Source organism: Rhynchophorus ferrugineus, unplaced genomic scaffold (assembly GCF_030347505.1).
Source record: "Rhynchophorus ferrugineus isolate W39M unplaced genomic scaffold, kcgeb_rfMv2 rfM10, whole genome shotgun sequence".
In the NCBI taxonomy this organism is placed as follows: domain Eukaryota; kingdom Metazoa; phylum Arthropoda; class Insecta; order Coleoptera; family Curculionidae; genus Rhynchophorus; species Rhynchophorus ferrugineus.
Window position 1 is genome coordinate 8,609,600 of NW_027472589.1, and position 16,219 is coordinate 8,625,818.

Sequence of the window (16,219 nt, forward strand, 5' to 3'; positions counted from 1 at the left end):
ATTGGCTAAAGTCATTTGAACTTCCTTTTCCTCATATCCGAACCATTGAATTTTTTTTTCTTTTATCAGGGCACTTAAAATATCCAGCTTAAAATAAGTATATTGTTCTTTACATGTTTTTGTAAATATACTATATTATATTATTTTATTGTTTGCCGTAAAAATAATGTATCTTACTACTTTAAATCCGTCAAAATTAACTCCCATCCCCAACGTAAACAAGGGCAATTCTCTGAAACTAATATGGTGGTGTATTGGCTAGCGGCTTGTGCTGAGCAAATTAATTACCAGCAAACCATTTGTTTGTCAATCGGAGCTTCGGCTTGTTAGCTACAAGTCCATATATCAATACCACGTAACCTGCCTTATATTAAACGCTTCTGGTTAAATTAAGATATCGAACAACTGGCCAAGATTCATTTGCTTCCCGTTTCGAAGGAATGTAACATATTAAGACAATTATAATTGAAATAAAATAATTTGTATTAATTCTAATAATGATTATAAATATATTAAGAATTTTATATTTACTTAATACAATTGTGTTACCGTAATTAGATAGTAATTGGATTTGTAATTGTGATACTGTTGGGAAAACATAGTACGGCGGGAGCTCCAGAAAGCTGATATTCATGGAAGGGGTGCGATTGGAAAGAATTATGGTGTAAGCAGCGATTGGAAAGAATTATGGTGTAAGCAGCAATATCGTGGTATTTAGAAGATTCTTCCATTCACATCACTGCCGAATGAATATCTCTACGTCCTCAGCGAAATTTCTATTAAGATTTACTATTGCCAAACACTGCCATATTCCAATGCAATATTACACATACCCAAAAAGGCTCAAATCTCTTTCCTGCTCAGCACAGTTGCTGGATCCCAACATACTCGAACCATTATGATGACTTTTAGAGAAGAAAATGAGAATTTCCATTTCCAACCTCATTAAAGCAATTGGCGAATGTTTTGGTTCGAAATGCATAATACTACGAATCTATTCCTATTATGTTTTGTCCGTTTATATTAATAAAAAATAGTAATAGAGAAACAACTCAATAGGAGTCCCTGGAGAAAAGTTTCTCTACGTCCAATATCTAGATGAGGTTATAATCGCTCTTTCTAGTAATTTGATTGGTCAATTTAGATCTCTATTATAAGCAGCTGTAAAGAAAATATTTTGCTCTTAAGATATTTCATTGTTTCCTTGATAAAATTTGCCATGCAACGTGACATTTTATAGACTAATGAAACTTAAATAAAAAACAATTTATGTATGTATATGTATATGAAAGTCTATATTGCGATTAAATGTATATTCCGATCTAAATAGTTCAAGAGGGTGATAAGGCGTAAAATCAATGCTTTGTCTGGTTTGGCTGTGAGGGATTTTTATCGTCTAGGTTTAAGGGTATATGTTTGCTTTCAATATCATCACCAAAAATGTTTGAATGTTGATTACCTTCAAGGTCTGTTAGGAATAAATTTTCATTAAACATTGCAACATTTCACCCATTCAACATTTCAAACATTTCACAAGCGAATGCAACGTTACTTTTTTTGTGCCACATTCATAGTATTAAGTATAGAAATATTATTTTGCGTCTTAAGAGATTTCCACGCTTTTATCTCAAAACTCAAATAAGATTTTCTTAAAATGCATGCCTGTGCATCCAACACATGTGATAAACATTGTTGTCACAGCTGCGAGATTGTAAGTGCATTGGTATAATATTTACACCTAAAAAAATACGATAAAAGCGTCCAAATATGCCCGTGTCTCGTGTACAATTACATTAACAATAAAAACAAATTGTTATGGAATTTTTTCTTTGTTTCAGTATTATAACGAAAATTTTACAGTCCTTTCTAAGTTAACTGTTTACGCACTAAAAGACAAAATAAGCGAGTACGGAACTCGTTTCATATGCCATATTGTTAACAACTTTCTTCAGGAACTTTCTCGGCGGGATATCTGCGAACGTAGATAATGTTGATAGAAGAAATTTCGTTAATAATGATGTTGATAATTTGGATTTTGAGAGGGTAAATTTGTCGATGTTTGCTTTCGTATAGCAGTTATACCTAAAAGATTGCGTCATTTAAATCAATATTTAATAAACGATATAAAGAGTTATTCACCTCAGGTTTGTGGTTATTATTAAGCAAAATTTGTTCTTCGGCTGCTTTCTTTTGTTTCTGGAGCTGGCCATTATATCGTCCTTCCAGAAGTTGGATTTAGTCATAGAACCCATCAGGAATTCATTCAGTATTTGAATGTGTTTCTTATTTATGTTTTAAAATATACTTTTTAATTACATCTTACATTAGATTTTAATACAGTCTTAATTTACAAATGTATGTGTTACTATTGTTCAAAAAGTTCCACAGAATAACAGATGTTATTGAAAAAGCCTACGAAAGTAAAAGAGTATGCTCAGCTATATCCTTAGATGTGGCAGAAGCCGTCGGTAAGGTTTGGCATGGTGGCCTTGTTCATAAACTACAGAAAATGTTACCAAAACAACATAGCGAATTACTAAAATCATATATTACAACCAGAATGTTTAGACTCAAACAAGAAGAAGCTTACTCTACAATAAAAGAAGCTAAAGCATGCATGCCACAAGGAAGTGTACTGGTACCAATGATTTATCTACTCTACACTTCTGATATACCACAAATGGAAAATATTACGATGGCTACATTTGCTGATGATACTGCTATTATAGCTGTCAGAGACAATAGTGAGGAAGCCTCACGAAAATTACAACAGGCAAGTGACAATATAAATAATTGGGCAAAAGCTTAAGAATTAATGAAAGTAAATCTGTACTTGTACAGTTCACCTGTAAACAGACCGTACAAGCACCAATAACATTTAACAACACTATCACTCCATATAGCAACAACGCTAAATATCTCGGAATGAATCTCGATGCAAAACTTCGCTGGAAGGAACATATAAAGAAGAAAAGAACTGGAATTGAAATATAGGAAAATGTACTGGCCTAATTGGAAGAAAATCACAATTATCAGTTCATAATAAATTGCTATTATATAAGCAAATATTGAAACCTATATGGACATACGGAGTTCAATTATGGGGATGTTCTGCAAAGAGTAACATAATCAAAATACATTTTTTTCAGAAAAAAATTCCTGAGAGGAGTGATTGCCTACATCGAGACCTTCAAATATCCACAGTCAGTCAAGAAATTAAGAGAATTGCAAGGGGGCATGAGGAAAGACTCCATTCTCATGAGAATATTGAAATATTGCAGCTTTTGGATACCACCAGAAGTATAAATATTATAAATAAAACACTCTATGTTTTCTACCGCTGTTATTCTTGGTCGCCCGCATTATTTTTTTTAAACTACTGTTCTCGTTTAATTACTTTAAATTTCCTTTCCTAAATTTTTTAATCTGGGCATCATTTAAATCTTATCGCTCACACAGTAAGCTAAGCAAATGCAAAATTTGGAAAAGTTCATTTTTAGTTTTGATTGATTCATATTTCTCTTGTTTCACATGCATTATCTTTTAGCAATATTCGCTAGTTGCTGCAGCTTCACCGATTCAAATTCCTTCAGGGGAACTTATGTCGGCATACCAAATATGAGATATAACCATATCAGTGTGAAACATAATGGTGCAATGAACCTGTTCTGTAACATTCAGATACCACTTGAATCTCAATGATAATATTCATTATATCATAACCGTCATATAATGTATCACTTTTGTCTAAACATTGAAATATTAGATCAGTTGAACCTGTATATTCATACAATTATTGTTCACTTGTTTCGTAATTGCTCTCAAACCGTCCGACTAATGATGAATATGCTATATAATATTTTTAAACCTTCAATATAATAGGATATGTATTCTAAAAAAACCATTGTTGTTAATCTATATATATATATATATATATATATATATATATATATATATATATATATATATATAAACAATTAAAACATTAGTAGCGACACTTATACGTACTAAATCAACACATTCTAGTCGATGGTCACTTGTTAGAAATCATGAGTATTCATGTGATATCTATTGACTATTCATAAAGACGTATGTTGTTGCTATAGAAATATCCCAACATTCTAAAGGTTCCAAGTGGCATTGAAAGCCTAATTGACCAATAAATGATAAATAAATTGCCTCTAGTGTCATCATTAAATATTATTTAATAAGTTAGTTTACATATAAAGGTTTATGAGAGTGGTTCAAAAATAAATAAAATAGATGTTACAGGTTTCGGTGAAGAGATATAAAGATGTACATTATGTGAATTATTAAATTTGAAAGACAAAAAGATAACGAAACCTCCCTTCTACAGGTATGTTATATCCTGTTAGTTATGTAATTCTTTTGATGAACATCATCATGGCATCTTATGATTTGTTAAAAGCAGAGTGGACACCAAAGAGATGTATTGAATTATTTGTCGCTGAAACTACCTCCCAGTTTGTCTTCTATATTCTACAAACATTGCTCCTACTGATTAGAATTCATTTGATAAATATATGCTTATCATCATGTATGATAAAACAATGGAGAATATTCTTAAAATTTGTTAAGTTCTATTTATAAACATATACAAATCATTTAAAACAAGATACTACCTTACATCAATTTAAACAATTTTTGTTTGCTTAAATTGAGTTTATGCTTGCAAGTATTTTCACATCTACTGGTGAAGTTAAGAACCAACTTGAATTGTCAAATTATTCTGACATTTCTATACATACATATTAATAACATAAACGATAATATAAGTAAATCTAATAAAAGTTTCCTATTTGCTATATTTGATGAAGCCGCTTTTAGAAACTTATGGTGATGCTACTCCGTCATGTACTTATTGTGGGTTTTAGTTTCAGTGACTTTAATTATAAAGCGATAATATTGATATCAATAACTGAGGAGAATCAAACCAGTTCGAAGGTAATTAATTTCAAGACTTATTGAAGAAAAACCCAACTCAAACTCTCAATGAGCTTTCAAAGAGTTTAGCATTTGATGAATCAACTGTTTCTAGGCATTTAAATGTGATGAAAAAGATCCACGAGGTTACAAAATTACCACCGGCGGGCAAAAAAGAAGTTTCCTTTGCTGTATTATGATTGGCAATTAAAAGTGGAGAAACCAAGTGTTCTAAGTGTATAGCTCCTGATGAGCTATACATATGGACATCGAAGCTGAATATTCATGGCCATAAGTCCATTCATGTGCATACGGTACATGCAGTGTTCCGTAATATTAGTGCGAATGCATACCGACGTCAACTAAACAAATTGAATGAGGTATTGTTGCAATACCGAGTAACAGATTTAAAGTCATTATCTGGCATGACCACGGTCGGCTACTTCTTGCAAATTTGTGAAGTATATATTGTGAAACATACCTTTTTCTTACCACCATTAGCTTTACCATACCATACCACTGGTCAGTTGGATGGCTGACAAATCAACATCGTTGTTTTCGCTACGGTATCGCTATATTGCCATAAAGAATGATGAAAAATAATTTATCTTAATATATCCTTTTTAAGAGGTGAAAAAGAGCACAGCACACACAAGCATATTATCGAAGCAGCTATTTCTATATTTACAAATGCTAATTTGCATTAGAATTAATTTATATCGCTTGCATATTTACCTTTAAATGTTTAGCAATAAATATTTATTCGTTAAAATGAAAAGCTTATTTCAGATAAAACTGTTTATATGTTTGTGATATTTGTTTCGTTGTAACAGAACAAGTTTACTCTTTATTTTAACACTTTTTTATATATCTTACAATGTCTTACAATGCTAATCAGTCTTGCTGAAAAGCACCTGTACGATTTTCGTTAACCTAATATCTCTGGTACACACGTATTCGGTACGACTAGAAATACTTTCCACCAGACACCGTTAGATAAATAATCGAAGAATATTCTAGACCCATAATAGCAAAACGAAAGGCGTTACAAATACTGGCAGACCGGAGAGGAAAAAACAAGACGCGAAATGTTCATGTTACAACATACGACAAAAACGTACCATTTCCATCGAAAAATTCCATAAATCGTGCTGCTATTTTCGTTCATTATATAACGGTATCGAACAGTAAACGTTGCTAGTTAATAGCGCAAGAAAAAAGACGTTCTCGTTGGTGTTAATACACTCTTGGGTCGTGATTTGAACCCGAGGACTGGTGCAAGAAGTGAATCCCCATTACCCATAGGTTCTTGTGTTTTTTTTAATGATAGAGTAGCAGTTTATTTGTTATATTTAATCATCGATATTGTCTGATCATATATTTTTATCATAAAAAACACAGTTATTTCTGTTAAATTATTGAAATTATTATAATGTATGTTATATTTTGGAGACTACATCACGAAGCAAAATGCATCAATACAGCTAAAACAATTTTTTTGGAAAATGGATGTATATCTATGAGAACTATGTTGATGAAAAACTTAACAGTTTTCCATTCGATATTATTGAGTTATTCAGTGAATACAGACTCTTAAATATTCAAAACTGTATTTTCCAGATTGATTGCTTTCGTTTTGTGATTTTTGAGAGCACATTTGGAACCTTTCGGTGATGATAATCCGCATTATCCTGATTTTCGTTTTTGGTTTCGACGATTTAAAAGTGGTGATTTTGTTGTCTATGTGAAAGGACGGCTTGGAAAATAATTAATTAGAAGAATCTTTGCAGCTCAAAGTCTTAACACACTTTTAGGCAGCTTAGTAATTCACGAATCAAATTTTTCCACACGTTCACGTGCGATGGAAGGATCCAAAATGAGGGAACTGACTGAAAACTGAATTTTAAACCTTTTCAATATCTCGGTTTCATTGCTTGTCGGGCAAAAAAGATAATTTTCGGTAAAATTTTGCGAGTGGCGATGAGAAGCGGTTCTACTACGAAAATCTTTAAAATAAAAAATCATCGATTATCTGAGGGGAGCTATCCAGATGGGCACTGAAGAATATGAATGTTTCTAAAGTTCTAATTTAGTTCAAGCTGTTAAAACCGAATGAATATCTCACTACAGATATTTTCTTATGTTATTTTAACAAATTAAACGACGTATTGTTGTACAATGCTTGTCTACAAATGGCAAGGTTTGTAAATGATGCTGCACGCTGTTTGACATTATAATTTCTAATTAATAACAGCTCAATTGAAAACTACTCGGCCTGACACATAAATAGCGCGACTAGAAATAAATCCATATATTTTTTAGTTAGCTCTAACCCTCAAAAGATGCGTGTATAAATTTGACAGGTGTCGGATCATTAGTTTGTGAATTATTGCATTTTGAGTGAAACAACTTTTGTTATTGTGAAAAAAATGGATAAAAAGGAATTTCGCGTGTGGGAAAAAATACAGTTGAAGCAAAAACTTGGCTTGAAGCCGATCGGACACTGCCCTAGGAAAATCAGCCATAAATGATTGGTATGCTAAGTTTAGATGTGATGAAATGAGCACCGAAGACGGTGAACGCAGTAGACGCCCAAAAGAGGTTGTTACTGACGAAAACATTTAAAAAATCCACAAAATGATCTTGATCACCATTTGAAGGACGAAATAGTCGAAAAAGGCCGCATTTGTCGAAAAAGATAGTGCTACTTCACCAAGACAATAATTGGGCTTGGAATTGCTTCTTCATTCACTGTATTCACCAGATCTAGCCCGCAGCGACTATTTCCTGTTCTCAGATCTCAAATGAATGCTCGCTGGGAAGAAATTTTCGTCGAATGAACAGGTGATCGCCGAAACTGAGACCTATTTTGAAGAAAAGTACAAATCGTACTACAAAAATGGTATCGAAAAGTTGGAGGCTCGCTACAATCAGTATATTACCCTTGAAGGGAATTATGTTGAATAAAAAGAATCTAATTTTTGTAAAAAAATGTGTTTTACTATGGTAGGCCGGGGACTTTTCAATTGTCCTGTTAGGCATTTAAGTGCCAAAAAGTGCAGAAATGGATGTTTGAAAAGTTCCTAAACCAACATTGTGAAATCAAGTGAAACAATTATCAGAATGTAATCAAGCACACAATATTTAGAGATACGGGAAAACATTTTTTTAATTAATAAGCCTTAGTGAAAATAAATGCCTATTTTGAAGATAAGAGTCCTTAATGAAACATGTAAGCATACTTAATAAATGTACAAACAGAAAAGTGTATTTAAAAATGTTCTTTAGTTAGAAATAATTTCCTTCGCCATTTCGTCATCTCAATAGATGAAATTATTCAATATTATTTTCTTTAGCGATACTTTTATTTTGAGAAAAATATCTTACTTGGATTTATATACAGTTTGGATATAGCGATGCAAAATGTCATAATAGGGCACAAATCCATAAAGTCTTTCAAAATAATTAAATAAGTTCCTTCGCCATTTTATCGTAAAACCTTAATTTTATTTGGTCATAATAAGATTCTCGTAACTTTAATTTTAATAGTCTACAATGTATTTCTCGTATTTTGATTTTTGAGTATATCTACATGTATATTATTTTTTGAAAATATGTAAGCATCATTATTTAGTTTATACCACAAAAAATACCTTCGCCATTTTATACTCAATATGTTTAACCTTTGGTTTGTTTAATTTTTCAAGTACTTTATACAAATCTAATGATAATCAACTAGATAATAATACACGGATAATTTTATAAAAATACTTTATTAAAAAATTACATATAATTTAGAACCCTTATTGGTTTTCCATGGCTTACTTTCCACTGGAAAAAAAATCAAATATTAAAGAAAATATTAAAATAATTTCTGCAATAACTTACAATGAACCAGCATTAGCTGTGGCTGTAGCGGAGGCTTGTGCAAATCCGCCACCGCCACCGTGATGTCCGCCACCGAATCCAGGACCTCCATATCCTCCGCCTGGTCTGTAACCACCGCCGTGTCCTCCATGGCCAAATCCACCGCCTCCGTGGCCGAGACCACCTCCTACTCCTGGTCCATAACCACCTGGACCACCTCCATAGCCACCCCCTTTACCACCGCCAAATCCACCTGAAAAGAATTGTGGTTAGAAAGTTATTTGCTATATTTGTTTACTATGCTAGAGATTTGTTTTTCGTGCGCTTACAAATAGGTATTTGTTAAGATATATGAGAGATATATTTTGAGATTTGTTGAGCTGTATTGAGATATACAGGATATATAGCCATATAATACATCTTGTTGCACATTGACAACCCTGTTTTTGTGTAAACAACGCAACACGTATGTTTTGCTCAGTTTTCATACCAACCCTTGTAGCTTATATTTCAATTATATGTTAACTGGACCTCTGATTCAGATCATGATCAGATTACTGCGAATGTAACAGGTCAATTGGAAAGTCCTCAGCCTGGCATATAGATGGCGCCACTATATTTAAATCCATATGCCTTTTAGTAAGCCCTAGCACACAAAAGATGCGTGTATAAATTTGACAGCTGTCGGATCATTAGTTTGTGAGTTGTGAAAAAATACATAAAAAGAAATTTCGCGTGTTGATAGAATATTGCCTTTTAAAGGTAAAAAATACGGTTAAAGCAAAAACTTGTTTTGATGCCGAGTTTCCGGACACTGCCCCAGGAAAATCAACCAAAAGAGGTTGTTACGAAAACACCTAAAAATTCCGCAAAATGATTTTAAATGTTCTGAACGTGTACATTATATCAGCTCTGTGCAAAGTGGGTGCCGCGCGAGCTCACTTTTGACCAAAACAATGACGAATTGATAATTCGGAGCAATGTTTGAAGATGATCAAGCGCAAGAAACCCGAGTTTTTGCGCCAATATGTGACAATGAATGAAACATGGCTCCATCATTTCACTCCGAAGTCCAATTGGCAGTCATCTGAGTGGACTGCACACGATAAACCCGCTCCATAGCGTGGGAAAACGCAACAGTCGGCTGGTAAGGTTATGGCGTCTGTATTTTGGGAGGCACATGGAATAATTTTCGTTGACTACCTTGAAAAAGGAAGGACAACAGCGATTTATTACATAGCATTATTAGACAGTTTAAAGGACGAAATCGCCTAAATACGACCACATTTGAAGAAAAAGAAAGTGCTGCTTCACCAAGACAATGCACCGTGTCACAAGTCAGTGAAAACCATTAAAAAAATCCATGAATTGGGCTTCGAATTGTTTACTCATCCACTGTATTCGTCAGATCTAGTCTCCAGTGACCATTTCCTATTCTCAGATCTCAAAAGAATGCTCGCTGTTAAAAAATTTTCATCGAATGAAAAGGTGATCGCCGAAACTGAGGCCTATTTTGAAGCAAAATATAAATCGTACTACAAAAAGAGAATCGGAAAGTTGGAGGGTCGCTATATTTAGTGTATCACTCTTGAACGGAAAAACCAATTTTGCCAAAAAATGTGTTTTACTATGGTAGGCCAGGCACTTTTCAGTAGACCTCTTATATCCCAACATCTCCAATAATGAAGTTGACTATCGTATTTCTGACAAACACTGACATATTACGAGATGATAATGCGCTCATACACACAACACAAATGTTCAGTTTTATTTTATGGACCATGGCAATATAATCCAACATCTTCTATGGCTAATGCAATCATCAGACCTCAATATAACGTTATCGGAAATTTATCGGAAGTTTTAGGCCAGAGTGTGAGGTGTAGATTTCCATCTTCAACATCATTTGCATTGAAGCAATTAGCGGATGTTTTGGTACTAGAATGGTATAACATTTTGTTGAAAACTATTTAGATACTGAAGGCCTTATTAATAAATAAAAATTGTGTATGTGCCGGGTGTTCATATTATTTTGTTCGCCCCTTCTTTGTTATCAATTAACAACGTTGAATAAATAGAAATATTCCCCCATAAAGATCTTCGCGCTTTTCGTATTTTAATTTGTATTTGTACTTGATCTAATAAAGGAAACATGCGAAATATAACGAGAAAGTCTTCTGTATAAGGGAGTTATTGACTCGGCTATTGTTTATGTTTTAAGAACTCATTTTTATTCTTGATATTGACATAGAAAAATATCTATTAAAACATAAGAACAGTAAAAGTAATAAACTTATTTTTAATTGAGAACCATCTGATAATTAATTAAATTTTCTAATAATAATCCAACCATATAACTGTCGCTCATATATTATAATCTGGTAAGGTATTCGGCGCCCATATTAATGCCAGCTACAGACAATGTGTTCATTATTCCAACACAAGTCAAGAGCAACGACCTCGCCATTCTATAAGAAATAGACTTGAACTTGAAAGAAATCAATACAGATCTCAATCTAGTTGCCGGCGGAAATATAGCAAATGATTCAGCTGTTATTATAACGTAATATTAATATAAGTCATTTGATTTTGTAACTGAATTGTGATACATCTGAATCTATAGATGTGACGTAGTTTCTTATGGTGTATGATGTGGTCTCACCTCCTGCTCCAAAACCGCCACCGCCTCCACCGCCACCGCCGCCGCCTCCTCCAAATCCACCTCCAAAACCTCCTCCAAATCCACTGCCGCCTCCTAAATTACCATATCCACCAGGTGATCTTTTGCTTCTTAACTGTAATTTTAGAAATCACGTTAGTTTCGATTACAAAAGATAATATAAAATATAGGTATGATGTCGAAATAGTGTTGTTATAGTTAATTTTTTTAAAATAGAAGTCAATTAACAACCAAATAAGAACCAATTGTTCAATTAAATATATGGAACTGTCTTTAAACCGTTTTCTGTTTCGATTTTAATCTTCTCAAGTCAATTCGATGTCATCAAAGAAGATTTTTAGTTTACCAATAGCCATGCGTTCGACGGAGCTATGTCTGGAAAATATGGTGGTTACGGATTGAATGTTTATGAATAAATTACGAAAAACAATTGCTGCCTAAAAACTTATTGAAGAAGGTTAATGAAATATTGGTCTATACATACTCAAACAACATTCCTTATTGACAAGTTGACCGTTTTGTTATCTATAATCCTTTAACATACTAAATATGAGATATTACTTAAAAGAGCGAATACTATACAAGTAAATCTGGAGTTATATAAAGCTGATGGTAGGTACAGTAAATTTAATAAATTGCGTTAAAACCTACATGAAAAATCGCCATACGACCACTAATACTGATACAAATATCCGTACTAATACGAGTTTTCGATTAGTAAGTCAGCAATTCATTGTCTTTGTGCATTTACGGTCCTCCGGGCCATTTTATGTTGTTAAGATTCATATCGCCACTTTTACATAATTGAACCACAAACCGACAGTTGGGCTATGATCGAAAAGTATTATAACATAATACTTTTACAAAATGGTTCTAATTTAAACAACAAAATTAATGAATATCGATATACATTTTTGAGCAATTGAGGAAATTGAATTTCACCTAATACTACAGTATATAAATCTAAACTTAGAGACTGTCGAATATTATGTACATGAAAAACTATTACTTTATATGGAAATGTGACAAAATGATTCGTTTTATCATTTAAAAGTTTTTTGCATTGATGCTTTGAATGTTCACCAATATAAATCACTGATCAAAATACATAAAATTATAATTGAACAAGATATCTTAACAGTAATCTAGGAAATCTCTAGCGAAGGTACCGATACGAGAGAATATATTGAAAATCCGAATAATTGCTATAAATAGCAAACTGGAACAGTGAAATGATATGTAGAGAAAAGAACAGTAGAAGATCTCTTTGAGCATTTGTACTTTAGATCGTGGAAGGCAAGTGTATTTTTATGATAGGACTTGGAAACCCTAAAAGGACCCTAAAGTCCTAATATATCCTAATAAAAATAATATGTCCTACATATCGCAGATGCATTTTTGAGCATTTAGTGACTAAATCTAGCTATTTCATTTAATACTACAGTATCAAAATCTAAACTTAGAGACTGTCGAATATTATGTACATGAAAAACTATTATTTTATATGGAAACATGACAAAATGATTCGTTTCATCATTTAAAAGTTTTTTGCATTGATGCTTTGAATGTTCACCAATATAAATCACTGATCAAAATACATAAAATTATAATTAAACAAGATATCTTAACAGTAATCTAAGAAATCTCTTGCGAAGGTACCGATAAGAGAGAATATATTGAAAATCCGAATAATTGCTATAAATAACAAACTGGAACAGTGAAATGATATGTAGAGAAAAGAACAGTAGAAGATCTCTTTCAGCATTTGTAGGTTAGATCATGGGAGGCAAGTGTATTTTTATGATAGGACTTGGAAACCCTAAAAGGACCGTAAAGTCGTCATATAAATATTTTCAAAAAGTGCTTTTTATAGTTATATAACAACAGAGTAAAACAAGACAACCAAAACAAAACAAGAAAATTGCAGATATGATTGTTCTCAAACATCGATAAGCTTTACATTGTTTACTGTAATATTAAAAAAAAAAGCCGGTAAACTGGGATTTTTCAAAACAAAAATACGTAACAAATGATGTTATTCTCCTATCTTTAGTAATATCTAATATCTATGCCATAAAATCTGTTAGTTATAACTGATTAGCTTTCTAACATTTTTTGCACCACTGTTACGCTAAATTGAATAAATTGCGGTAAAACCTAAACGGAAAACCCCCGTCCTATTGATAAAAACATATCTGGGTTTTGTCAGATTAGCGTAAAAATACTATTTAGGAATTTTGAATTCGAACGTTCGTAAATATATTCACATGACTATCTTTGCATATCGTTCGACAGGATGTCTCCGGGCTATATCGACGATTTTACACTCCTAGATTATTATAGACAGTCGATAATATAGTTGATGCTGCTTTGCCTAGCAATTAACGAAACAAACGTGTTCGAGCTAAACTTAAGTGAGCAATAACTGAAATAAAATAACGAGAATAATCAATGGTCTATAGTAAATTGCAATTAATCGTTGGAAAGGTAGATAAATATTAATTCCTTTATCATTTTCTGCGAATCATACACATCATTGTTCTAACCAGGTGTGTCAAAAAAAAACAAAGAATCATCGTTGCCTTGTTGGATCTAATATGTAGCATTCGCTTTGATATGTCGAAACAGAAGGAAGGAGAAGGAGTTAAGGTCATGGACCTCTATCTTGGTTAATACTTTAGACAATTTAGTTTTGATTTCGACTCTCTTTATATGTAAAAATACAGCTTCCATATATTTGTGCCTGCAATACTTGATTGTTTTTTTACATATCATTACGTTTTAACCGAAGAATGTTTCTATATATCTATATATAGCTTCCTTGATAAATGGTCGAGTGATTAAAATTTGAATGAGATATTCTCAACGTTTCACGAGGTTCAGATAGAATCATTCAGTTCAGAAACTATGTATACTTAAAATTAATCATAGAGTAAACGATAGACAATTTAACAAATCAAAGAATATGAATCAATCTTAGTTTTTAATATTCTTATATGTAAAAATTTACTTTTTATGGAGTTAATTAATTAATCGCTTGAATATCGTGCGCAAGAGACTAAAACGACAGGTATCACAGATTCAATTGGATGCCATTCCGCAAGTTAATTTGGTTACTTCTTCTAATTAAACTTATACTCAAATATATATTAATTAGGACTTGTACTAAAGATAGCCAATTATGGTGATTGAGATAAAATCCTATATAATATACCAATAAAGGTCAATTAAAGAAATATTCTGACATTATTATGGGAAATATGGCATATGAATTAGGAATTCATAGTTATATATAACATTCAAATATTACAAACGATAAACTCAAAGTAATTATAGCATAGTTTTGTAAAGTATTGTAAGTAATAAACTGACATTCTAATATGACCTATAAGGATTTGTTTAAGAAGGAAAAAAATGCTATAGCTAGAAACAAATATAAAATTCCACTGTATCAAATAATCTTGGACATTCAGTCAAGGTGATAATGAGAACAATGCTTAGTATAAACTGAAACAAGACCTACAGCATTACGTTAGGCATTCTTGTGTTAGTTCATTTGGCTACTTATTTTAATGGAATTTGTACTCATATGTATATTAATTAAGATTACCAAAAAATTACGAATCATGCTGATAATTATAATGATGAAAATCTTCCTATATAATTATACCATTGTCTGGTTAAAATAATACAACATAATATTCAAATTTCAAAAGCTATAAATCGAATATAACTGAAAACGACATAAACTGTAAACCGTTCTTCTGCACTCTATTTTAAGGCCAAGGTACCGAAGCTACGAGCACACCAATAATACAGAGATTGCAACAGAGAATTCTACGGCGTATCAAAGATTCCTGGTCTTTCAAGAATGTATAAAAGCAGAATCAAGGAGACAATGACCAAATTTGTGGATAACGAAGAAAAAACAATTTATCCTGATGTTTCATAATGATCTACCAGCTAATTTTAAAAAGAGTATCCTATATAATATAAAATATACTCGACTCAAGTGGAATTTTACTAAAAACAACCCTTTTAGATAGGTATTGATATAATAGTCAAAAAAAAACACGATCAAACCAGGTAGGACGTTATTAGTTGAATAAAGGTAGTTTAAATATCAAAAATCGAAGAAAATTGCAATCCTTAGTATATGAAAGAAAAATGGAAAATCAACTTACGCTCTCAGCTTGCCTGGGGGCAGCATCGATGGCATACGATGCCAGCAACACTAAACACACAACTTTTACATAGGCCATAGTGGGATGACACTGATTTAAGTAAACAAAAAATCAGACTTTTATACTAAATTTTCTGTTTTGATACACTGTTTTTTTTTGTCGCAGAATCCCCTTTGTCGCTTCGTAAGGTTTTAGTCCGGAACCAAAGGTAAATTCATAGGCAAATTTGGCTCGTTTTGATATAGTTCAGATAACTCCATTTTCAAAGAAACAAAATTAAATGAAGACCAAGAAAATTACTGAGTTCGGTTTAGAAAAAACCGGATGTTTTTTACTATTCCACTGTTAATTTCGGCTGTTTAAACTTAAAGTGTGTTATTATTGTCATCAGTTGCTGTTAGCTGCACACAAATTAAAAACTGCTTTAATCTATTAAATAACTTTTATAATTTACGTTGGTATATAGACGCATTTTTTCTTGTAATTAACGGACCGTTGATGAACACAAGTGCACTATTGAAGATGCTACAACACGGAAACAGTA

The 16,219-nt window shown here is 32.3% G+C and overlaps 1 protein-coding gene across 1 annotated transcript; it reads right to left on the reverse strand.

The window, feature by feature from the left end:
- Nucleotides 1-8,701: 8,701 nt before the first annotated feature.
- Nucleotides 8,702-15,798, reverse strand: LOC143203755 (uncharacterized). Its single transcript, XM_076416024.1, has 4 exons — nucleotides 15,676-15,798; nucleotides 11,474-11,606; nucleotides 8,833-9,064; nucleotides 8,702-8,775 (listed from the first exon to the last, which is right to left on the reverse strand). Exons 1-4 carry the CDS (start codon nucleotides 15,751-15,753, stop codon nucleotides 8,766-8,768), a joined length of 453 nt encoding a protein of 150 aa, XP_076272139.1. The 5' UTR covers nucleotides 15,754-15,798; the 3' UTR covers nucleotides 8,702-8,765.
- Nucleotides 15,799-16,219: the final 421 nt, after the last annotated feature.